The 25,592-nt window shown below is 37.3% G+C and overlaps 1 protein-coding gene across 3 annotated transcripts; it reads right to left on the reverse strand.

Moving 5' to 3' along the window:
* Window positions 1-1,246: 1,246 nt before the first annotated feature.
* slc29a3 (solute carrier family 29 member 3) lies at window positions 1,247-24,725 on the reverse strand. Of its 3 annotated transcripts, none has more exons than XM_039674033.2 (7): window positions 24,568-24,725; window positions 18,408-18,539; window positions 15,243-15,649; window positions 9,879-9,961; window positions 8,243-8,469; window positions 5,128-5,290; window positions 1,247-2,122 (listed from the first exon to the last, which is right to left on the reverse strand). In XM_039674033.2, the coding sequence occupies exons 3-7, from the start codon at window positions 15,570-15,572 to the stop codon at window positions 1,498-1,500; spliced, it is 1,428 nt and encodes a 475-aa protein (XP_039529967.2). In that variant the 5' UTR covers window positions 15,573-15,649; window positions 18,408-18,539; window positions 24,568-24,725; the 3' UTR covers window positions 1,247-1,497. The 3 variants fall into 3 exon arrangements, with proteins under 3 accessions (XP_039529967.2, XP_039529966.2, XP_039529968.2); XM_039674032.2 differs by having other exon boundaries at window positions 18,408-18,486; window positions 24,568-24,722; XM_039674034.2 differs by lacking the exon at window positions 18,408-18,539 and having other exon boundaries at window positions 24,568-24,724.
* Between the last annotated feature and the right edge of the window lie 867 nt (window positions 24,726-25,592).

Consider the following 25,592-nt stretch of genomic DNA (forward strand, 5'->3'; position numbering starts at 1 on the left):
CACTAATTCCATAATATTATTATTATTATTTTAATTTTAACTATGCTATCCCTTTAGAACTACCCCTTTACGTTGGTTTCAGGACTCATGCAAAAGGCAAATAAGTGAGAAGTGAGGTCAGAGTTACACTTACAGTCTATTGGTGAGGAGTAGGCTGAAGATTATATGTTTTCTATTTGAATTGTCTCAATATTTAAATAGGCTAATTTTTAAATCACAAAAGAATAGAACAATGTTAATGCTTATATTACTGAAAAACTAATATAATTCCCAATCTTTCTTAATTTTAACAAATGTATTGGTAAAACTTTACAATAAGGTTCCGTATCGATTCGGTTCACTTGTATTGCGTAACGATTTGGCCTCCATGGCCCCTCAACAAGAACGTATTAACTGTTAATAATTGTCTGTAATAACTGTCAACTGTTTAACTCTTGGGGAGTTGGAAAATGAGCCTATTTCCAGAATAAGTGTAGTGTTAAACACGAAATAACAATGAACAATACTTCTACAGAATATTTACTAATCTTATTTATTGTTAATCACAACATTTACTATTAATATTTAATTAGTTAAAACCCAAAAGCTTATTAACTGTCATATAAACCGTCACATATAAGGAACATCATATAATTATGAGTGTTTTTTTTAAAGATCTTTCCACTGTAATTGATGTAATGCTTCAAATGGATTAAAATGGTTTAATTGTCCAAAAGTGTAAATACACTTACTAATTCTTTAACTGTAAACATTTCCCTATTTTTTTAAGTAATCTAATCTAAGTAATGTATTTGACAAAATATATTTAAATCTATAAAATATATTTGAGCTGCTTTTTTGTCCAGATTCCAGCTCTGCACACCCCAGGTTTCTTACACCCTAACTAAATGAAGTGCATCCTGGGAAGCATTTTTTTTTTTTATCAGCATTGAAGGACTACAATGCAGATGTGTGCTGGACACTTAATAGCTGCTTTTCCTTCCACTACTTCAACTCATCAAAAACTATTTATTAAAAAAGGCCTAAATTCATGTGTATAATTTATATTTGCCAACAAAAGTCATTTGAAGCATTCAAGCATAACTTGTCAGGTCAAAAGTCTAAAAGGCAATTGTACATAGCTGATATATTTTTGCTATCGAACATTAAAAATGTACTATCACAATAAAAAGAACACTTAAAACCCTTCTAGTTTATGTCAGTGTATTATGGCAGGAAAATAATATTCAATGCTTCTTTGTATACAAATATTTTATTATAAAAGGTCTATCTAAATTGGCCCGGAGCCCCGGACATGACCACATATGTTCATTTAAAAGATGACAATAAAAATAAAAAAGTAAAAGATTAAAATGAAGAAAAAAAAAATCTATACATGATGTCATTAGGACCATTAAAATAAAAAAAATTGAGAAAAAATGGTGCGCTGTAGTGTAAATGATCAGTCCCGAGGCAATCCCTTTAAAAGTCTGAAGGGCAGCCTGTCTGTCTTAGAGTTCAGATACAGTGAACGAGCGCCACCGAGACGGCAGAGCCCACAGCTAGCCCAAGCGTGAGGAAGAAGGACATGACGACACCTGCAGGTTCAGCCAGCTCCCGCGGCACGACTTTGGGCCCGTAGATCATGGGCAGTGTGCCCAGGTACCCGTTAGAAATCCCCAGCAGACAGATGAAGACCACGGGGAAGAGGTCATGTGCAAAAAATACATTGTGCAAGTGATACCGCGGCTGATAGTTGCAGAACACGAACAGAGGTACTAAGACGGTTCTGGAGATGACCAGCAATGGCAGCACGCGACTGGTCGGACCCGGCACTTGCAACCAGGCCGTGACCTGGCGGCCACAGAAGTCTGCAACGTTGTACAGTAAAAAACTAGTCAGAGGCACAAAGTATGTGGTAGTCAAAGGGTTTCCAGAGTCTTTATTCATTGACTGGATTCCCGAGGAGACGGCGGGGAAAATCATGATGGAGATGAAAAAGACGTAGAAGACGCAGGCGCCCAGCACCCAGGTCTTCTTCAGGATGGGTCTGAGGGGGGGCACGGATACGTCTGACGAGGCTGAGCTGCTGCTGGGGCTGTTAGACTCACTGAAGGGGGCAGCAGACAAGTCCATGTAGTATCTGAAAGACAGAGTGACACGTGGTATTATGGTCAATGAAAATGAAAGAAAATTAGAGTAGTAGTTTACTTTAAAAAAAACAACAAATTTTTGCTTATAATTTACTCACCCCCATGTCATCCAAGGTGTCCATGTCTTTCTTTCTTCAGTCGAAAGGAAATTAAGGTTTTTGATGAAAACATTCCAGGATTTTCTCCATATAATGGACTTCATTGGGAACCAAACGGTTCAAGGTCCAAATGAGAGTTTCAGTGCAGCTTAAAACGACACCAGACGATGAATAAGGGTCTTGTCTAGCGAAACGATTGGTCATTTAAAAAATAAATAAAAAAGTTTACGTTTTATAAGCACAAATGCTCGCCTTGCTCTGTTCTGTGATGAGCATTCGTGACTCTCCTGTTCAAAATGAACAAATCTTTTTTTCAAGTCATGACTCGAAGGGTCCTAGATAAGACCCTTATTGACTGAAACTCTCATTTGGACCTTGAACCGTTTGGTTCCCAATGAAGTCCATTATATGGAGAAAATGCTGGAATGTTTTCATCAAAAACCTTCATTTCTTTTCAACTGAAGAAAGAAAGACGTGGACATCTTGGATGACATGGGGGTGAGTAAAGTGATCTACTCCTTTCAAGTTGCAATTCATACAGACAATGACTGTGATGAATATGTTGAAATTGTGTTGTGGGTCAAATGTTTAGGTGGTGCAACTGTCTGGGTACTGAAATAAATGGTTTCATTGATTATTATATATTTGTTATTAAATAATATATAATGGACTAGTAATATATAATAGACCATAATTAAATTTCTATGAAATACTATACACTTCTATTGCTACAGCTGGTTAAGTTCATTTCGGTTCAATTTTGAATGCTATTTCTGTTGCATTGCTTCTGTTGTTTTCCTTTATTTCCAAATTATTTTCTTTACCTGTGTCATGTTTAGTGCTTTTGTTATATTGTGATAATACTGTATATTTCTTCAGTTTATTGTCTTTGTTTGTGGATAATCTTGTTTTGGTTATTTAAAAATGAAGACTGCTGCATTAAGACCCTCGCCTCTACTCCTGCTGAAACGTAACATCTATATAAATAATAAAATCGATGATTTTAAAACTTTTTTCTTTTGTTGTAACCAACATGTAGGAAGCCTTTTGTGTTGTGACAAGAAAACCATAAGACAGGAAATTACATTACGAAAACCTCTGTAGTGGTGTGTGAAGGACGGTCACTATGTGCAATGTAAAGAGAGATCAGTTGATTAAAAAAGTGAAGAAACACCTTGACTTAAAATGATTAGGTAAATAAACTTCAATTGTGAACTTATTTTTATTTACTTAATTTTAAGTCAACAGGTTTCCTCACTTTTTTAAGTTAAATCAACTGATCAACTTACAGTGTGTTTAAGAATTATACTGAATAAAATAATGTAAATATTTAATAATAGACTCTCAGTAACCATTTTGAGCATTGTGCCAGTGATTTGTGTGCTGTTGTTTTGTTATTGCTTTAAATGATCCCAGTGATGGGAATGGACCACGCATATTTATGTATTTGTTTTTTTCTATCCGTTACTTTTAATGTTTTTGAAAGAAGTATCTTCTGCTCACCCAGACTGCATTTGTTTGCTCGAAAATACAATTTTGACAAATATAAATACAATTCAAAATGTTCTATTTGAATATATTTATTGCTGTGATCAAAGCTGAATTTTCATCATCATTACGCCAGTCTTCAGTGTCACATGATCCTTCAGAATCATCATTCTAATATGCTGATTTCTTGCTCAAGAAAGATTTCTTAGGATTATTCAAAAACAGTTATTGTTTTTATGGAAACCATATTCTACAGTCCTGTTCCCCATGTACATATGTACGTATTACAGTAATTACTATAATTGGGTAATAACTGTACTAACCCTGAACCTACCCCTAAACCTAACCCATGTATTTCCCTTATATTACAGTTATATCTTAGGTAAGTACACTAAGTAAACATACTGTAAAATAAAGTGCAACCTAAATGTCTTTACTGTTGCTTTTGATATATTTAATGCTATGCTGAATAAAAGTACTATTTTCTCTCTTTTTAAAATCTTACTGACCCCAACATTTTGAACAGTAGTGTCTTCTAACAAAAAAAAAAGAAGAAAACAATGCTATGTGCCATGGAAATAATGCTGACCAAAAGAATAGAAAACATTAAAATGATCTTCTTAAAAGTAAGGATTTACAATCAATGATTTAGACAAAAACACAAAACAGTAGTGATCAAATTTTGTATCATCATTATTTAAATAATTACTTGTGATTTAGACGAGTAATAATTAAATGATTTAGTGATCGTATCATGTAAATACAGTACTCTAGTGCCACTTAATGGTATCTCGCAGTATTGCATTTACACCAATAGTTTTAATCCAAAAATTCTATCATCAAAAGTTTCAAAAGATTTGGAATGTAAAATAATATGAACTTTAATTATACTTTCATGGTTCTTTTACTTTACTAAATTGTTGGGTTTTGATAGAGCCGGTCTCCTTTCAGTGACATTTTATGGAAGAGAGATTCTGCTAAACTTCTCTTTTTGTGTCTGGCTGACCAACAGATTTGATATTCAGCAGAAATGAGGCACATCATCAACTCCTGATCTCAACATCACAACTGTGTCACGAAACTGTGGTGTCACGAAACCGCTGATGAAACTCAAGGATTCACTACCAGCAGCACACTTCCTCTTTCTGCTCCCTTTCAACAAACGACACTGTGAATGTGATGTGGTGAGGGTTTACGGCAGAAACTCGTGAGACAAATGAAAGAAAACTATGTTCATAGGGTCAGATGTTTAGTGTAGTGAAATGTTCATAATGGTTATCAAGTGTTGGGTGGTATGACGATGTATACAGTGCAACGATGGAAATGTGTCAGCTGGTCTGTTCATACCTGAAATGTGTTTGTGCTACATGTGCTACATATGTTTGTGCTACATATGGAGACTCACTCACCTCGAGTAAGGGAGTATGGGCAGCAGCAGGTACATGATGATACAGATCACGGTGAAGACGTCAGCTGTGATGAAGTACACCAGTGCACTGTCCGTCACGTCACTTGAGGCAGCCAGATCTACTATCGACGCCAATGCACTCAAAGTGCCGCCCATGGCCTGACCTGAAGTCAAAAGATGCAAGATTAAGCCTGGTTTGTACTCGCCACGTCCTCAAGTTCGCTTGGTTGCAAGTAACAGAAAATGATGTCATCACAGTGCTGGCAGACATGCTAGATCCAATTTCGCACATCGGTGTGCATCCCATTTGTTTTTGTAACTTGAGCGAGCATGTTGTGGAAAGAAAGATTTGGAAAGAACATGTGATGTGGGAAGTTATTCAGTTGAAGATTACCTGGGAAAATGAACAAAAAAAATAAATAAAACAATGTGCATGGGTAAATCATTTATACATACTGCAATATATATATATATATATATATATATACTAGAATTTCATTTCATGGTGACTGGGGGTTAGAATTTGGGATATAAAAAAAATTGTATTCGAAAAAAAGAATTGTTGTATATTTCCAGATAAATAGCCACAAATAAATGTAAAGAGATTCACAAATATGAAACAAATTCACAAACAATAAGAACAAGATTCACAAATATATACAAATATTTTACAAAAATGGATTAAATTCACAAATAAATAAAATGGGTGAATAACAGCAAGTTACTAGTAGGTACAACTCCATTCGCTAGAGAATTGTTAATAATAGCTGTGACAGCTGGACTCAAGGTTTCAAACACTTCCTTGAAAAGATAAGTTGGGATGACATCAGACTCACAGCTGGAACATTATCAAGCAGCTGAGCAGCGGTAACTGGATGAAAACAAGATAGCGAATCAGTTGGTGAGCAAATTTAAGGGGGATCATATGCTACTGGCTTAATGGCTTAAAGGTTGTATCAGCGATTTCAGGCCAAAACAAAAATGATCACATTCATCTAATCTTTCATATCGATCCGCAAGCTGCCCGCCCCATACGCAGGCTGTCAAAAAACGTGTCTATGTAGGCAGCCTAGGCTCTGAGATCTGCACACAAAAACAAATGGGTACAACCACCACTCAAAATCAAAATAAACAGTGTTCTAACCAATCACCGACAGGGGCGGGTGTTGTTTGTTTTTGCGCTCGTTCACGGCGCCTGCACGCGAAAGTCGGAGCTGAAGAATAAGCTAGCATATTAACCCTATGCTATCAACGGACCAGATACATTTAACATGGAAGAGGCAATCCCCAAGAAGAGGAGGAGGTTTAGGGCTAGAGCCCGACCGATAAAGGCCGATACCAATACAAATATATGTTGGTTTTAAAATCCGATATGCCGATATATCGGCCGATTTTTTTTTTTTCAGAAACGCGCAACAAAACATTAACAGATTTCTCTAACATTAGTTATTTGTAGTTATGTATGATTTAAACTAAAATAATATGATAATGCATTTTAAAAAGAACTTGTTTCTTTTATTGTCGCAACAGGACCGAGGAACCAAAGCTCATTAATGTTAACGCTTCCACTGATAATAGTGGCATTAGCTACATAGCTTTGTGGTTAGCTAGTCTATAATTTAGAGCCATAATTTAGCAATGGATAACGTCATAATGCAAATTGTAAAATATACATTTTCAGTATAACAGGCCAAGGAGAGATGATGTCTCATTGCTATAACTGTCATGTGCTATTAAAGAAATACTTAAGTCACATTGTCAAAAGTTAAAAGGACAATCAGTCAACTACACTGTAACAACTTTTTTTATTTTATTTTTGAAATATTAATTTATCGGCCATTATAACTGCCGATACCGATAGTTTGGAAAATGCCTAATATCGGCCGATAATATCGGCCTGCCGATATATCGGTCTGGCTCTAATTAGGGCGAGGGAATACTGTCGTTTTTCGTCAAAGAAACGAATAATAATCGGGAAGGCTTATAATAACAGTGGAGAGAACTCAAAGAATTGGAAAATTTCAAATGTTTCAAAATCCACAAATTTGTGTAGCAGAGAATTCATAATTCGAGTTATGCGGTCCACAAAAAAAACAGCAGGCAAAGCCGTGTTTGTGACATGAACACATATTTGTGAATACTTTTTTATTTGCAAATCTCATTTTATTCATTTTTTAATTTTTGAAAAAAAAAATTGTAATTATTTGTGAATCTCCTTACATTTAATTTTTTGGCTCAAAATCTTTTTATCTGGAAATATGCAATAATTCTAACCCCATTTTTTTTTTTGACAAACACAAAAACTAGATTGAAGTTTGATGATTGTTCTGCCAGACTACTACTTCTCACAGCTACTTTCAGTTTCTTTAGATCATTCTCCAAACCTCACTCTATAATTTCAGAAAACAGTACAATGGCAATAGCATTGACAATAAGGCTGTGTCCATTAAATCATTTTTAAGCCAGCTGAAATTAAACGCCTTGCTGTGGGTGCAGTTTTTCAGTTGAGATGCATTGACTGGCATGAAATGGAATATCCACGGCGGTGTTACTAGTATTTGATTTGGTGTTTATTTGAGAACAAACCTCATTGGTTCTTGTGGAAGCTTAAATGTGCTGAGTAACAGGAGAATGAACCTCATTAGTTATTGCACATCAAGCAAACATGCTTGAGCTTGATCAATGTTTAAATGTGAATAAAAGCCTAAATTCAATCTGTTCATCATATAAAGTGATTGTGTCTCTTCAGAAAATTTGACATAAACCGCTCAATTCATATGGATTAGTTTTAGGATCTCTTTATTAACCTTTTGAAGCAATGGTTTTAGCATAGCTGTCTATAGAGGGAAAGAAAACTCTCAGATTCCATAAAAAAGATCTTAATTTGTGTTACGAATATGAACTAAAGTCTTATGGGTTTGGATTGGAGCAATATGAGGTTGAGTAAATGACAGAATTTTCATTTTTGGGTGAACTAACCCTTTAAATATGTGGCGCTCCCATTGAAAACAATTGAAAAAATACGTTAACCTTAGAAAAAAAAACACTTTGGTGGACAAACGGCCTAAATGACTGAGGTGTGCGTTCAGTTAACTCAGAAGGAAGTTCAGCTGTACCTGATATGATAGCTTGAGATATCCTCATGGGAAAATGGCCACTGATACCGAAAACACTTCCAGAGAAGATGTTGGACGCCCCACTGACCAGCGCCACACTGGCTAGAGTACCCCCAAAAAACTGCATCCTACATCCAGACATGTCCACTTTCACCAGCACTGTGGTCACCACAAACACAACCAAGATCACCAGGAGAGAGGCCAGTATCCGGACCCGAGAGGACAACCTGAAAGAAATACACACTTTTGTTTTTGCCCCCATTTTTCATGAAATGAACTCAAAGATCAAGACTTTTTCTATGTACGCGTGGCACCTTTAGATGTTTTTTTCCCATACATTTAACATTATTAATCAGCATATTAAGAGCATTTCATAACAAACAATGTTATGATTTGGAAAATGATTTAAAGATGGCAAGGAATGACAAAAAAAAACTTTAAACTTTGTTTTGTCGTCATGATGAAAGTTTTGATTATTAGATTATTGTTAGTAGTTTATTACTTTGGGCAAAATATGAAAACGGTCCATACTTTTCTTAAGAGGTAAACCCTACACCCCCAGTATGTTTCTCAGTCCCAAGGCTTCTATGTGCCATTCACGTCTAAATGTAAAAAGGAAAAAAAAAAATCTGTTTTTGTTTTGTATGTTTTTAATACCTTGTCATTTTGTTCATACAGGACATTATTCAAACTGCAATGTGTTAACTTATTTGTGTACACTCGCAATAAAACACAACATTGTGCTTTTGTCAAACAAATTCTTGCGTGTTTTGAGCGAGTTTCTTTCCTGTTTATCCTCGCCAGCCATAACGATTTTATCATCCATTGACCCAGCAGGAGATGACCATTTTCACTTTTTAGCACGAAACTCATTTCACTTCATTTAACTCGTATTGCTTCTTGTAATATTTTGCCCTCAGCAATGGCGCCGGGTCTGCAAATGCCTATATGTTGTGACGTCATGTGGGAACTATGTATACTGGTGCACCAATTAGGAAATTTGAGGCAGATGGTATATTCAAAGATCAGTGCACCAATTCTTTTTTTTTTTTACAGCAATTTCTTGCAGTGTAGGCTTATTGACATGCTGCTTATGCTCCTACATAGTTAGCAGAAAGTCAAGTAACGTTCTAAAGCCAATTTAGCTCCTATTTACAGGTCGACATCAATCCCGAGGGTCAACATTATTAGCTACTATTTTTATGTATATGACGTTTCTCCTTTACTTGCTGGCCACAAAGATCTCGTTTGCAACTTGTATTGACTCATTAAAATTATATCATAAAAAAAACCCACAAAAAAGGGAATCCTGGAGATGAACATGTAATGTTTGAAAACAGACACAGTGGATCTTTATTCTCTAAAAGTACAGGAATTGGCAACGGATACAAAGATACCACAGTACACTTGAACAGGACACTGTGTGTTAACTGATTTAATTTAGGCGGAGACAGATGCTTTGTTTGTGCTGCACAAGAAGTTGCAACCTTTTGCGCCTGTTTTTAAGGGAAGACAAACAAATGCTACTTTTCATCTGCAAATCTCAAAGTCCCTCCTTGATCTATAGGCATTTGAAATCATAAATCGCATGCTCTGGCTGGATAATACAGAAAGTGTGCAGATGTGTTTGTTTTACCTGTTGACCAGGAGGTAGCTGAGGATTAGACACAGCACTGATGGAATTGTGGAAGCGATGGAGATGTAACTCTCAAAGTAATCCTGAAGGAAAAAAAAACATCAGGCAACTCGCGTTTCTCAAAATCATACATGCATCAGTGGTGTATGTAAGGGACAATGCCAGTCATTTGTCCAAAATAACACTTCTTTATGACTATTGCTAACCCAATCAATAAATAGGCATGAGATATTATTATTATGCAAGAATAATTAGAGAGCAGAATGAAAAAAAAGAGGAAACTAGCACAGCTACAAAGGGCAGTTAGCTTAATTTCATATATGATTGCAGAATACCACAATTGACCAATCAGAATCAGACGTATTGCAGAAAGTATTCAACTTTTAATTCAAATCAAGTTGACAGACCGATAGGCTGCCTTGGATGATTAATTTGCTGCTATTTGACATAAGATCATTATTTGATAATAGTGATTCTGTGTTTGTACAGTATGTCCAGAATCAGATTTGTAAATAGATAACCCACATTTTCTGTTTCCAAATATTTTTGATAAACCTTGTGTAGAATAAAGGTTAATTTCAGCAATTCGCAATCATTAATTGTATTATATAATTTATTGACATGTATTGGTCACCCAGGTCTCCAGATATGACTCACTGAAAAACATTTTACAAATTTCAGACAGAAAAATACAGTAAAAATAAATGTTTATAGCTAAGAAGCCATAGGTATGCCCCATTCTGTGTTTTTTCGTTGCGTTTTGGTTCAGTCCTGTGACAGCGTTTTCCTCAGTAATTTGTATTTCTTTACTATTGGAAATGTCAGAAGCGAAGACCAGGAGACTCGGTTGTGTATCTTCAGCTGGATTTTTCATTGAGAACACTTGCTGTTGGTAGCTGCAGTCATCAAGTCTGAGTATTTTATAGGCTTTAAGTGCAGTCCTTAAAGATATTGAGTGTTGACCTTACACAGCCTTGGAAGTAACCACAAAAACAAAAGCATCTAAAGACAGACAATACAGGCAATTACCTCAGACTGTTTAGAATATAGTACCCCAAATGATATAAAACAGTAGCAAGAACTAAGACCAATGTAAACATTCTCAATAGGAAGATCAACGACTGATAAACCACCCTCACTGGAAACTGATGCCATCATGTTCATCTTGAATGCCCAATACAGTGTAGTTCCCCTTTGTTTTTCATGTGACGTCATGTCAGGACGTAGGATCAGCAGATCTTAAACAGATTCTTAACTTTGTAATCCCAAATTACCTATTACTATCTGTTGTCGTGATGCATGTGAATCGCAGAGCACGTGCAAACATATCCACATCGCAGAAGCTTCCTTAACTGCTGCTTTCTTATTGCTGTGTGCAGCACATTTAAGTATTCCTCTAAACCCCAATCCGGAAGTTGAAGCCTCGCGGGAGCTGCCATCTTGTAGCAGAACTTCACTTGCGTTAGCATTTCCATTGACTCCCATTCATTTTGGCGTCACTTTGACAGCGAATAACTTTACATCTAAGGCGTTTGAAGACCCCATTTGTCTTTTATTTATTTCTAAAGAAACAGGACAATGTATAAAATGCTCCATTACCTTGTAGCTTATGTTATGGCCCCGTAGAAGCAGTTTTTTGTAAAAGTAGGCTAACGATTGCGTCATAACCATCAACTCTCTGTCGCGCAGTAGAGAGATTACCATATGGACAGGAGAAGAAGGGGAAACGTGGAGGCAAAATGACAAAATGATTAATCAGAATACCTAGCAAAAGTTTCTCCAGCTCCTAGCTCATGGACAGCTCCGACTCACACTCTCCACCTCTGCGAGTTTCGGAAGGGAATGATTCAGATTTCTCATGCCACAGCACTAGAAGACAGACGGGTTGGCCACGTCACATCTACGTCATCAAGCTCTGTTTTTAGTCGGTTTGAGTCTGCGCGTCAGGAACGGAAGTGCTAAAAAAAATAAAAATAAAATAAAATTTAAAAAAAATAATCGCCAAAAAAAAAAAAAAAAAAGCTTCACTTGTCTCAATGGAGTTCCAATGAGATGGCTCTGTCCATTTCTTACCGTCTATGCTCTAAACGTCTCTCTCAGCAGCATAAAAGGCGTTGGGATGTTCGTTAACAGTATATCGCTGCAAAGGTATATCAGGGCTTTGAATCACGTCCAGTCTCTTGTATGTTAAGTGTGCTTTAAGTGGCACGAGCATTAAGTTGCTGGCTGCAGTTCACTTAACCGCCACCGGTGTCACTAATAACAAGGGTTTCTGAATTCTGCATATAGTCCCTTTAATGCTAAGCAATAAATTAGAGCCAGATCGATATATCGGCCGATATTAGGCATTTTCCATAATATCGGTATCGGCAGTTATAATGGCCGATAAATGAATATTTAAAAAATAAAAACGGACGAAACACGCTTTAATCATCTCTCCTTGGCCTGTTATATTGAAAATGTATGTTTTACAATTTGCAGTATGATGTTATCTATTGCTAAATTATGGCTCATCATAGACTAGCTAACCACAAAGCAAGCTAATGCCACTATCATCAGTGGAAGACCGCTAACGTTAATATTAATGAGCTTGGAAACCACAATGAACTTTTTCTGCCTAAATAAAGTAATTATTACTGTATTTATAACTAGCATATCTCTAGTTACAGTCCCTGCATTGTATAAAAAGTTATACTTGCGAGGAGGGAATATTTAGACAGAGAAAAAGTATCGTATCTTGTGCAAAAAAGTTAGCTTTTCTTTTCCACGTGTGTGAAATCCAACAATATTTAATAAAAAAAAATATCGGCCGATATATCGGAATATCAGGTTTTTAAACCCAAAAATATTTGTATCGGTATCGGCCTTTAAAATCCTTTATCGGTCGGGCTCTACAATAAATATGCCAGTCATCCTTAGTGATGCATCTTGCAATTCCTAGAGAAATATGCCACATGCTCAAAAGGGCAAAGCTCATGTGCTCCCGATGACTGACACACAAACACAAGTCGAAGAGTCTCGTAAAATGCTTTTTACCATTTCCTGCCCTGTCAGATAAAACTAAAGTTTGAGCAGAAGTGAGAGTGACAAACAGGGAAGAGGAAAAATATTCAAATCATACTTTTGAATTTGTAACTTATACGAATATCTCTATATCTCTTCAGAAAAAAAAAAAGTCCAGATTTCTGTTTATGGCAACTTAACCAAGAATGCTCAACTTAGTTTAAAAGTCAATGATCCAAATACTAGAACTGATGTAAAAACCTAATGTTTTTTTCTTCCTGTTTAAAATCATGTGATCTGCTTTTGACACCCCAGCAACTAATAGAGAAATACAAACATAAAAGCTATAAAATCCTGCTGATTCAATATATTTAGAAACAAACATTAAAATGCACCCAGTGGGCGTAATTAGATCAACTGCAGTCTAGAAGGAATGACAACAGTAGACTAAAACCTTTTTGCTTTGAAAAATGCGAGACTGGAATGGAAAAATACCGCAAGGTCACAAAAGTTGTTTTTTTTAAAAACTTAATTTATGTTATTTGATGACCACATTTTTGAACACGTGTGATGCATAAGACGCTGCAAACTACGTGAGCACAATGGTGCGTCTAGTGTGTGTTTACATAGAAAAACAATGGAAAAGTAGCGTAGTGGAAAAAACACGTTCTGTCACATGCAAACCAGCCCTAACACTATAAATCACAGTCATACACTAATGCAACTAATGTCCCCGTCTAAAGGGGACATGTTCTACCCATTTTACTTTATTTTACCTTCAGTGACCCTCAAAAAGAGGTCATGTGATTCTGCATATGAAAAGAACGTCAGTTCTGTCAAATATCACAAGACCTTGAGAATGCTGGAGTGAGCAAAAGCACAGAGATTGTGATTCCTTTAAATAGTTCTTCAGTGTGGTAGCAAGTAGGTGACAAACACTTTCTCTGTCATCTGACACGCTTTAGCAACATCTGGCACATGGCTGTGCAATATACTGTGTATTTCCTATGTAAAACCTACTATTCTTCAAAGGCACACTGTAATTATTTATTAAAAAAAACGTTAAATTGTCATGGTAAAATCCTGTCCGTTGATTTACTGTAAGTTTTACTGTAGTGTTTGGCTTGGGTATAACAATGTTTTGGTCTTGATGGTATAGATCTGCTATGATGCTGCTTCTGCAGAGCAAGTACTGTGAGCAAGTAAGACATGCTGCACAATATAGACCTTATGTAGCCCCGCCCCTTTTCAGCGCTGCGGTCAATCACAGTGATCTTGCATAGGTATGAATGAACTGCTCGTAAAAAAGTTCCCGGTCGACATTTGTTAAGACATCTGCTTTACAATGCTTATGATAAATAAAACATTACAATGCTAATGATAACTTTTGTTAACTCTACAATAAGTAAATCCACTTCACCAGCTAATTACTCCTCGACACGAATGCCATAGTAATATACAGAGCGATCGCACTGGTGCATAAGGTCTATAGCATACATGAATTACTCATAGCAGATCTATACAGGTGGAGCTGGGGAAGGGGAGGGTTTCTGAACACCGTATAAGTCACATGCTGACCAAGTATTTGAAGGCTGAGCACACAAGCTTATCAGCTACTGATACAACAGGAACCAATCAGCTGTGCCCTACAGAGAATGATGTGATTGCAAGCAGGTTGAGTTAAGGACCTATTAGCCTGCGCCATCTAGACCCATCACAACCTTTTGTAAACGACTTTCATCAAATTATATTTAAATTGTAAAATACTGTCAAATGTATAGTTTTTGTATATAAAAACTATAATTTAAAGCATAGTAAAATAAACTTGCAATTGTGTGAAAAAAGTCAGAAATGAATGATATAAACTCGCAATTCTGACCTTTTTTCTCGCTATTGCTCGCTATTATAAGTTTCTGAATCGTCTGATTTTTTCACACCAAAAAATAATTTGATGTACATTTTCAGTAATTTAGTTATTGTTTATTGCTTAATTTAGTGTCATATGTGTTACCCTGATGGTGTTTTGTCTTTGTGTTGCACAATGTTTAATGGAAAGACCACTTATGATAAACTGAGTTTTAACACTTGTATTATTGTGCCGCTCTCTCATTACATTTTTAGGTAAAACACAATTTTGGTACTTAATAATTGGTTTATAATTAACATTATATTGCTTAATATACAATTATAAGGTGTAAAATATTCAAATATACACACTAAAATATTGTCATCATATTTTTCATTGTGAATTTCTGGCAACCACAGCTGCCAGTTTCTTCCCTTTTCTTTTTTACAGTGTGCAAATAGATAAAATCATGTAAATTATAAACAAAATATATATTTTTTTTAAAACACACTTACGCTGAGGTCATTGTGAGGTTCCTCCTGACCAGCGGGGCTGGAGTTGTTACTGAGCTTGTAGAGCCAGTACTGTTTGGCTGTGATGAAGACATTCCAGGGCAGCAGAGAGCCGATACCCATCAGGAAGAAGATGATGTACACTAGATTGTAGGAGTCCTCTGGGCAGCGACGGGTCGCTAGGGGTCCCGCTGGCTGCAGTCGGGACAGCAATGGGGAAGTGTCCTCCCCCGCCGCCTCACCTTCTGAATGCTCTTCGTCAGACATGGAGGAGATGGCAGTAGGAATGTAGGTGGAGTTCGTGCTGGCCTGAAGAGACTGCTTACCATCCATTCTCAAAGAGAGAGGATGGACGGACGGAGGGAAATCCAACGGATTGTATAGGTGAGGTAGACCAGGATAAACTAATGCTGGAAAAAAGAGAAAAAGAGGAGAAGGGTAAAAAAATGTATTAGACATTAAACTAATGAAGGGTAAAAATCTAAAATGTATTAGATTTTCAGAGTAAAAAAAGTGAGTGGTGCCTGTTTTTGCAACACTTGCCAATACAATAATGGCGGTAAACGGATGTGATTGTTACAAAAACGGTCAGGAATATAACTATATGCTTATAAATGATCATTTAATCTTTTAGCAGATGCTTTGAGGAATGAGAAATGAGGAAATCAATAGAAGCAGAACCAACAAAAGACCAACAATATGTAAGTCTTTTTGTCTTATTTTTAGTACAAATATCTAAAAATTATTACTAGAAATTAAGGGAGTTTTTGCTTAAACAAGCAAAATTATCTGCCAATGGACTAAGAGATCTTATTTTCAGATAATTTTGCTTGTTTTAAGCAAAAACTCACTTAATTTAGATATTTTTTCCTCCCAGAAAACAAGAAAAAGGGCCACGTTTACTAAACAGGGCAAACTATCCTGAGAAGGCAATTCCACTAAAGTGCCGATGGGAGTGGAAAGTTTAGCGCTTGATGTACTGATGATGAGCAAATTTAAGAACACAGACGCAGCCAGATAATTTCCACAATGACCAACGCACTCCACCAAAAGCAGCGCTAAATTAGCATCTGGTTTAAGACATGCTTTTTGGGGCATTAAATAATTGCACAAACACCTGTAAATTGACTATAGCAAAACTTAGTAAATTCTGACAGAAGTTTTTTCACAACAAAAGAGGGTTAGTGTCAGCTGTTAGTTAATCTGGCCCAATATATCTTATGCTATTTTACATATCTAAAATATGCATCTTGATTTAAGAATGTTTAGATATACGGACTGGAAACAAGACAAATTCTAAGTAAGAAAAGCATCTTTGGCAGTTAGTTTGAAAAAAAAAAACAGAAAACAAAGATACAAAAGAAATGGAATAGAAAGTGGAACTATTAATGAGTAAAGTGTTATATACAAATATATATATATATATATAGACTCACCTAAAGGTTTATTAGGAACACCATCTTCGACCCCCTATCTTTGACCCCCTTTCACCTTCAGAACTGCCTTAATTCTACGTGGCATTGATCCAACAAGGTGCTGAAAGCATTCTTTAGAAATGTTGGCTCGTTCCACCACATCCCAAAGATGCTCTATTGGGTTGAGATCTGGTGACTGTGGGGGCCATTTTAGTACAGTGAACTCATTGTCATGTTCAAGAAACCAATTTGAAATGATTCGAGCTTTGTGACACGGTGTATTATCCTGCTGGAAGTAGCCATCAGAGGATGGGTACATGGTGGCCATAAAGGGATGGAGATGATCAAAAACAATGCTCAGGTACGCCGTGGCATTTAAACGATACCCAAATGGCATTAAGGTCCCGTCCACACTACTGCGTTTTCGTTTAAAAACGGAGACCTTTTGCTATTTTGCACCTCCCGTCCACACTAAAACGGGGAAAACGAAGACCTAAAACGGAGAAGTTTAGAAACGCTGCAGCTGCGTTTTGCATTTTTGAATCTCCGGAGGGCGTTTTAGTGTGGACGAGACAAAACGGAGAACTTCAGAAACGCTGACGCTTGGCTCTATGATTGGGTGTTATCAGTCATGACGTATCCTTCCCTGATTCGTCATTCACTGTTTACACCGGCACGCGCATGCCCAGTGTTGGTGAATGGTCACGTGATCCGCGTTTTCAGTCGTTTTAATGTGGACGGAGATCGTTTCTAATATGCAGATAAAACGCTGGTGTGGACGGAGATCGTATTCGTTTTAATTCTCCGTTTTTAAACGAAAACGCAGTAGTGTGGACGGGGCCTAAGGGGCCTAAAGTGTGCCAAGAAAACATCCCCCAAACCATTAAACCATTAGACCACCACCACCAGTCTGCACAGTGGTAACAAGGCATGACGGATCCATGTTCTCATTCTGTTTATGCCAAATTCTGACTCTACCATCTGAATGTCTCAACAGAAATCGAGACTCATCAGACCAGGAAACATTTTTTCCAGTCTTCAACTGTCCAATTTTGGTGAGCTCTTGCAAATTGTAGCCTCTTTTTCCTCTTTGTAGAGGGTGATGAGTGGTACCCGGTGGGGTCTTCTGCTGTTGTAGCCCATATATTTGGATATAGAGAAACAAAGCTGCAACCGTGGGAAGCGACTAAAGGTTGTTGTTTTTTTTTGCCTCAGACATTTCAGAATGACTAAAAAAACTTTTGAGATGGTGTCCAATAAGATTTGTATGCTAGTTAGTGCAGTTATCTAGTCACATGATTTTTTTTTTTTTGCACATTAATTGGTAAATGCGTTTCCACAGTAGTTTATGAGCTTCATAAAAAAAAAATCCACTTCAACTGAGCGCAGTTTTTTGTTTTTGTTCTTTTTTTAAGCACACCTTGGTGTTTCCGTTCAGTTAGGAGAAAACATTGGTGCTTGAGAAAGGCTATTCAGATTTCTAGACAAGGCTCAGTTTCTCCCTTTTGGGATATTTATGGCAGTTTATCATCCACCAGGTGAAAAAAAAAATAAGTCTGATATAAAAAGAATGTCAAATAAGTAAAAAAAAGTAGACTAATAGCATGCCTTACCTACTGTACATAAGTCACATGATCATTCATATCCATGTTTGCTTAAGCATTAAAGAGGAAGGAATTTCAAAAAATATAACAACCACTTCAATAAAACACAGAACCAATAAAAATGAAGGAAAGAGTGTATCCAAACTTACTAGATTGTCAGCCCCTCTGCTGCTGTGAGATTACAGTCACTCTCCTTTTAAAACCAGTCTGCCATTCTGGAGATGCTGGCTGCTCAGATCACAAGGAAGAAAGAAGCAAACACTCCGTCAGGACTAACAGCGCTGCAAGAGACATGAGAAAACACCTCCACAACATTACTCAAAGTACAGCATGTGAGCCAGTTACACAGAACAATCTGTCTCTATCCCAATCCCCTCTGGTGCGTCACTCAAGGAATGCTGGAGTAACTGGTAATGCCTTAGTGCATTTGCTCAAACTAGCCTAATTACAAAATTCTCACATGCTCCTCCTGTACTCCACTCAATCACATGACACCAGACTGACATTTACCTAGAAGATGACAAACATACTCACTGTGTAAATAACAAAATCCACTCTCTAATATACAGCTGATAATATGATATCCTCATAAATGAACAGTGCACATTTACTATTTTTATTATAATTTCAAATAAATATTGTGTAACATAAAGTCTTAATGTAAATTCACCAATTTTGCCTTTAATTTATTGTCATGATTCTGCCCTCTTGTCATTTCCTTTCTCTAGTCCTGTGGCAGGATCATGACAGACCTATGTTTTGTGTGCAGGCACATGGCCTTGTTTTTGGGCTGTGTGCTTGTGTTGTCTCGTTCGCTTACCCCGCCCACTTGTTATCCTCATCTTTTCTTAATTGCCTGATCGGTGTCACCTGCTGTCGTTATCTGTTCTCCCTATATTATTCCCTTGTGTTTGCTGTCCTGTGCTGGTTCATTGTGATTGATTGTGTGTGTATCCACACGGTAATAATTGTGAGTACCTTGTCTTGAGATCTGTCTAAAAAGTTTTCTTGTAATAGTTATTTTGTTCCTGTGAAGTTTGTGTCTTAGTCTCAGTCTAGTATTGTTTAGTCTTTTGCTTTGCCTGTGCTGTTTTTCCCCCCTCGTGGGGTTTTATTTTCCCTTTTTGTTCAATAAACCTGGTGTGTGTCAGCAAACTGTCTGCGATTGGGTTCGTTCCTGAAAACTCATGACAGAATGAACCAGCCAAAGAAGAACCCAGCAGACAGTTTGTCTTCTTCTGCCAAGCAACAATCTGATCCCCTTGAACAATGGTGGCTGTCGACTACCTCTGACATGATCAGTGGCAAGGCACCGTTTCCTGCCCAGGGAGAGAGGTCGTTGAGAGAGTACGCCCAGGCTGTGGAAGAGAGGAGGAGGTTCTTGCCAGAGATTCTCCTCAATTCATACTTCATCGCGGGTCTCAAGGGTCCTCCTCCTTTGACTGAACGGGAGGGGCTGATCCGTCGTCCGTTTCGTGAAGTGGTGGACCGTTTGTGTCGTGATGAGCTGCAGGGCTCCTCCAAGAGATCTTCTCCTTCTGCCTGGCTGCCAGTTATTCCTGAGGGTCGTTTGATTGGCGTCGCGACGTTTGGGAACCAGGTTAGCTCCTCCACGACTCCTGAGACTTCATCTGCTTCTTTCGGTCTTTGTGGGAAACGAGGTAGACGGACCTCATGGGAGTCTCCTTCAGAGTCCTCAGCGACAGAGTCGACCCAGCCAGAGGAAGCCACTTCAGCCGTCACGGTTCCTGCTTCGCTTCCCCAGCCGCTCACAGATCTGGCTTTGGTCTCTGCTTCACGCCCTAGGAGAAAGAGGAGGAAGAAGGGGGCCTGCCGTTCCTCGTCTCTTCCTTCCCCTGAGCCCGTGACTGTTTCTCAACCTTTCACTACTACTGAAAGAGCCGTTCCAGAGTCTGCCACAGAGAAGGCAGCTCAGAAGTCTGAAGCAGAGGGAACGGTTCCTGGACCAGCTGCTGAGGGCGCTGATTCTACCAGCGTCGTTCCCGAGCGACCAGCTGCTGAGGGTATTGCTTCAGCCAGCGCTGTTCCCGAAACTGTCTCTGCCAACGCTGTTCCCGAGCCGGTTTCAGACAACACTGTTCTAGGGTCTGTTCCTGTCAACTCGGTCCCAGTGTCAGCTGCGGACATCGCAGGTTCAGAGTCTGACATGAGCAGCACCTCTTCTGAATCTGATGTGATGAGCGCTGTTTCTGGTTCTGCTACGGAGAACACTGATCCCTTTCCTGCTCTTCAGCCAACCACAGTGTTGCCCTTCTCCGCCCCACAGTCGGCTACATCTCGCCCTGTCTTTTGTCCTGTACCGTGTCCTTCCCCGTCCCAGTCTAGTTCTCCTTGCACTTCTCCACGTGTCACCCTTCCTGGTCAACGCCCTATGAACTTTCTTGTTCCCCCACCCCCCCTCCCTTGTTTGTTATTTTTATTGATGCATCCCAATCCCATTATTGTATATTCTTGTATGCCGTTGCTTTTATTTGTCATGTTTTGTTGGTTTGTGTCCATTTCCCAGTCTGTCATGTCTCGTGTGTGATGTCCTCTTTTGGAGCGTCTGGGAGCCGCTCCTTAAGGTGGGGATTCTGTCATGATTCTGCCCTCTTGTCATTTCCTTTCTCTAGTCCTGTGGCAGGATCATGACAGACCTATGTTTTGTGTGCAGGCACATGGCCTTGTTTTTGGGCTGTGTGCTTGTGTTGTCTCGTTCGCTTACCCCGCCCACTTGTTATCCTCATCTTTTCTTAATTGCCTGATCGGTGTCACCTGCTGTCGTTATCTGTTCTCCCTATATTATTCCCTTGTGTTTGCTGTCCTGTGCTGGTTCATTGTGATTGATTGTGTGTGTATCCACACGGTAATAATTGTGAGTACCTTGTCTTGAGATCTGTCTAAAAAGTTTTCTTGTAATAGTTATTTTGTTCCTGTGAAGTTTGTGTCTTAGTCTCAGTCTAGTATTGTTTAGTCTTTTGCTTTGCCTGTGCTGTTTTTCCCCCCTCGTGGGGTTTTATTTTCCCTTTTTGTTCAATAAACCTTGTGTGTCAGCAAACTGTCTGCGATTGGGTTCGTTCCTGAAAACTCTTGACATTTATTTACTAGCATTAAATTGCATTGTTACCAAGGCCGTTGCTCACTCTCCAGCTAACAGGGAGCGTTCTCAGAACTTTCACCAATGTACAGCCAAGGTTCTCTCAAAGTTATGAGCAAAAATTCTTTCAGCAATGTCAATATAACGGTCATTATTTATACATCGTTTATGGGTTTTTTTGTTTTGTTTTTACATATTCGTTGCACGTTGGTTTAATCTTTTTTTCAGAACGTTCAGAAATAACTTTTTCATAACTAATAGGAATGTTAGCAGAACATTCTTAGAACATATTTTTGATATCTGTCAAAAAAAAAAAAGACAACGATCATTCACCAATAGTAACGGAGGCAAATATGATCACTACAGTGTAAAAGGTTTTATGCAGAGCCATTAGAAAGATACGATGTCATCATTACAAAAGGGTACAGTTGATAGTGTCTGTTGGTAATATCATGGAACTAAATGCACACAACAAAGAATACTTGACAATATAGACTCCAAGAAAAACATGATAATTGCATTAATGAGAAATTGAACGTGTGTTCCTAAGAATAGGATAGGATAAATAGGATATACATATATATATATATATATATATATATATATATATATATACTAGGGGTGTCACGATTCTCCAAATCCTCGATTCGATTAAGTTATCGATTCTAAGGTCACGATTCAATTCGATTCTCGATTTTTAAAAAAAATGTAACAAATGTAAAGCGCAGATTGCTATGCAATTTTTAGACTACACATTTATGCATTATGCAATATAAATTTGTTCACGATGTACACTACACCATTGCCAAATTTAAAATATAACAAAAACAAGTAACATAACTTAATAGTATAACATTTAAAGCCCCTGAAATGACTAGAAAAAAAGTTTAGTTCATTTTGATGAACGAGATTGAACAATAGAGTCAGTAAAACGATCTGAACTTTCCATCACGGACGCGACATGGGGCGTGGCAGTATCGACGATACCATTTTTTATTTCGATTTCGATACCATTGAATTAATTTCGATCAATTTCGATTTAATATCGAAATCGTGACACCCCTAATATATACATATTAGTAATTTTGGGGTGAAATGTGAGCGGATTGTTGAGAACCACTCATGGATTGTCAGTGGTATTCTGGGCAGTGGTTAGGTGGTTTTTATTTGGATATAGAGAAACAAAGCTGCAACTGTGGGAAGCGACACAGTTTTTTTTTTTTTCTCAGGCATTTTAGAATGACTAAAACAACTTTTGAGATGGTGTCCAATAAGATTTATATGCTGGTTAGTGCAGTTATCTAATCACATGATTTTTGTTGTTGTTGTACATTAATTGGTAAATGCGTTTCCACAGTAGTTTATGATTTTGTATTGTATTGTAAGAAAAAACATGTATTACTTGGAAGCCGCTCATTCATTTAGTTCTAAAGTTCTCAAATATGAGTACATAAAAAGGGGAAATAAATAGTATTTGTTTTTTTGACAGCTGTTAGTGATTGTTTAAAAAAAGGTGCAACATTTTTTTTTTTTTGTAATATTTAGGCCCACAGTTTTTGCTGTATTTTATTGCTACCACACTGTACATGCATACTACATTAACCATTTTCCTGTCCCTTTTGAGAATGGGGGTTAAAATGCACTATTCAAAACTGAAATGGTTGTAATTCAAGAATGCTTTGAAATATATACCCAGTTTGGTCTTGTTTAAAAGAAAACACTCTGCAGATTATTGCTGAAGTGAAAACACTTCAAAAAACGAAAGTATGAAAAAGTTATGGAAGTTTTAATTTACAGTAAATCAAATCTGTACTATATATTTTTTGATATAAAATAGATATTTTACAAAATAGTTTTTACTCTAAAATTACCATAAAATCAAAGCCATAAATCTAACCAAGTTATGTTCCAAATTTGAAGTTGATATCACAAAAATTGAAGTTCCCATGAGATTTTATTTAGGCGTAGTACCAAAAATAGCCACCAGGTGACATTGAATTTCATTGAATTTAGTTGTATACATTCTGCCTTAACAAATCAACATTATTCTTACTTGTATGTATTACTTTGTAATATACTAGTATGTTTGGAAGCAACCATTTAAACTTTTTGTTTGTTTGTTTGTTTTCTTGTTGTTGAATCATACACCAAGAAATACGGATGAAATTAAGCAGAGGTATTTCTTACTCTCTATGTCAAAACAAACACTGTGTTGTCTTTCTCTTATTCTCTCTCTCTGATTTGAAAAACACTAAAAAAGTTAAACTAAAGTTCTCAAATGTGTTTTACTGAAAAATAAACTTTGAGGTTTTTCCTCAAATTCATTAGAAGAAAAAGACAAATGAGACAACTGTTGGCATACAGTAAAAAGAGTATAAAAAAATATAAAATTAGCGTGAAGAGGAGCTCCAACCATTTGTTCTTTGTAGAATTTGCAGCAACATGTCTCAGTTTGCTGACTTTGCTCTCTCACTATCAATGCTGTCTGGGAGAAACAAATGAGATAAGAGGGTTAAATGTAATTTGGTTCTTTCTTATAGCGGCTCCTAGGAATCAACATTTCTGGCTATCATGTTAACCACAAATGTTGTGTGGGTAGCATAGACTGTCGGTTGTCAGATGGGTTTCGAGACAGTGAAGGGAAGTGTATTTCAGTATGACAGGAAAGACAGATTCAGCATTTTTAAAAATGAGTAGGAAAATTGCATTTTAAACAGAAAACCAGTAGGCTAACGTTATAGCTAAGAAAAGAAATCAGAAGTCAGACGAATGATATACAAAGTTCGGATAAAATAACTGTATAGTAATACATACAGCTGTTATGAGAAAAATATATTTGCTACAGATGTTATGAGAGAAATATACAGTTGTTATGAGAGACGAAACAGCTGTTTTGGAGGCTATGACAATATTGCACTTACACCAGATAAAAGTCTCGTGTAGCTGCTAAACTTCTTTAGTCTAATGTTTTTCGCAATCATGTGACTATATTATGACATTCCTTCACTTATGAATCAATTCAATCCTGCTGAACTAGGTTGAACTGTGAACTGCAACAGTATGACTTTTCACGTAAATTTACATTTTTACTTTTTACATTTTACATTTGGCACACGCTTTTTTAGCCAAAGCGACTTATATTCCATTTCAAGGTAACGGCTAACTTACACACATTTACATTCTTATAAGTTTTTCTGTAACAAGATACTCACCAAAAGCTTGATTTTAGCTGAATTCATCTTTCTTTGCACCTGGTTTGACATACAGACAATAATAGAGGCTGATAGAGGTGGTGCCCGTCACACAAACATAGGAGACATCACAACAACAAAACCATCTGTACAGTGTAACGCATAGACGTTAGTACAGTTCACTTGGAGAACATTAAAAACACGATTTCAAATTAAAAGCTTGACGGCAGGTTAAAAGTCATGTAACCAAAAAAAGAGACACATTTATGATAATGATTTATGTTTTCAAGAAATTGCAATCAGGATTTTAGAAATAATATAAGCAAATTTGAATTTAAAGTTGAACCAATTTTTCCTCTTGCAACCTGAAACATCCACTAATAAATTAATATTAATTAATATTTAAATTATATTTAATATTTAAATAATAAGTACGTTGATATATATGTAAGCACAGCTTTTTATCCATTTTATCCAAGATGAGTAACGTATCAGAAAAGGAGGATTATAAATAAATAATAATATATAAAATTATATTGTTTTTACAGTAATACATATTATTTAAGTGTGCTGTGTTTATCAGTGTAATACTTACTTCGTGTACTTGTAAGAAGAACACTACTACATAGACGTTGGAACAGGGGGGGCGGGAGGGGCGGCCGCCCCCCCTCGAATGGCCGCCCCCCTCCCCCGGCCGCCCCCTAAATTCACCTAAGCACGGGCGTCAGTTTGAAATTTGCTGGGCACAGAGACACGTTCGGAATGCTGGGTACAAACTTGCCAAACTGTGCAGCCTTTCTATTCAACCCATACATAAATAAATCGATCCGCCAGATTTCATTTGACCGTTTGAATGGTCTAGTGGTAGCTCTTTTGCCCAGAGTGCCAGAGGTTACGGGTTCTAATCCGGCCATGGCACAGTTTTTTTTTCTCTCTCATCAAAACAGAATATGTCCATCTGTGGTTACAGTCAATATCAAGCATAGGACACATTTATTTTGTGATTTTACCGGAATGAATAGAGTCTCCGACGTAAAGGCGATTAA

This window comes from Pimephales promelas, chromosome 11 (genome assembly GCF_988280905.1).
Source record: "Pimephales promelas chromosome 11, fPimPro1.hap1.1, whole genome shotgun sequence".
NCBI lineage: Eukaryota > Metazoa > Chordata > Actinopteri > Cypriniformes > Leuciscidae > Pimephales > Pimephales promelas.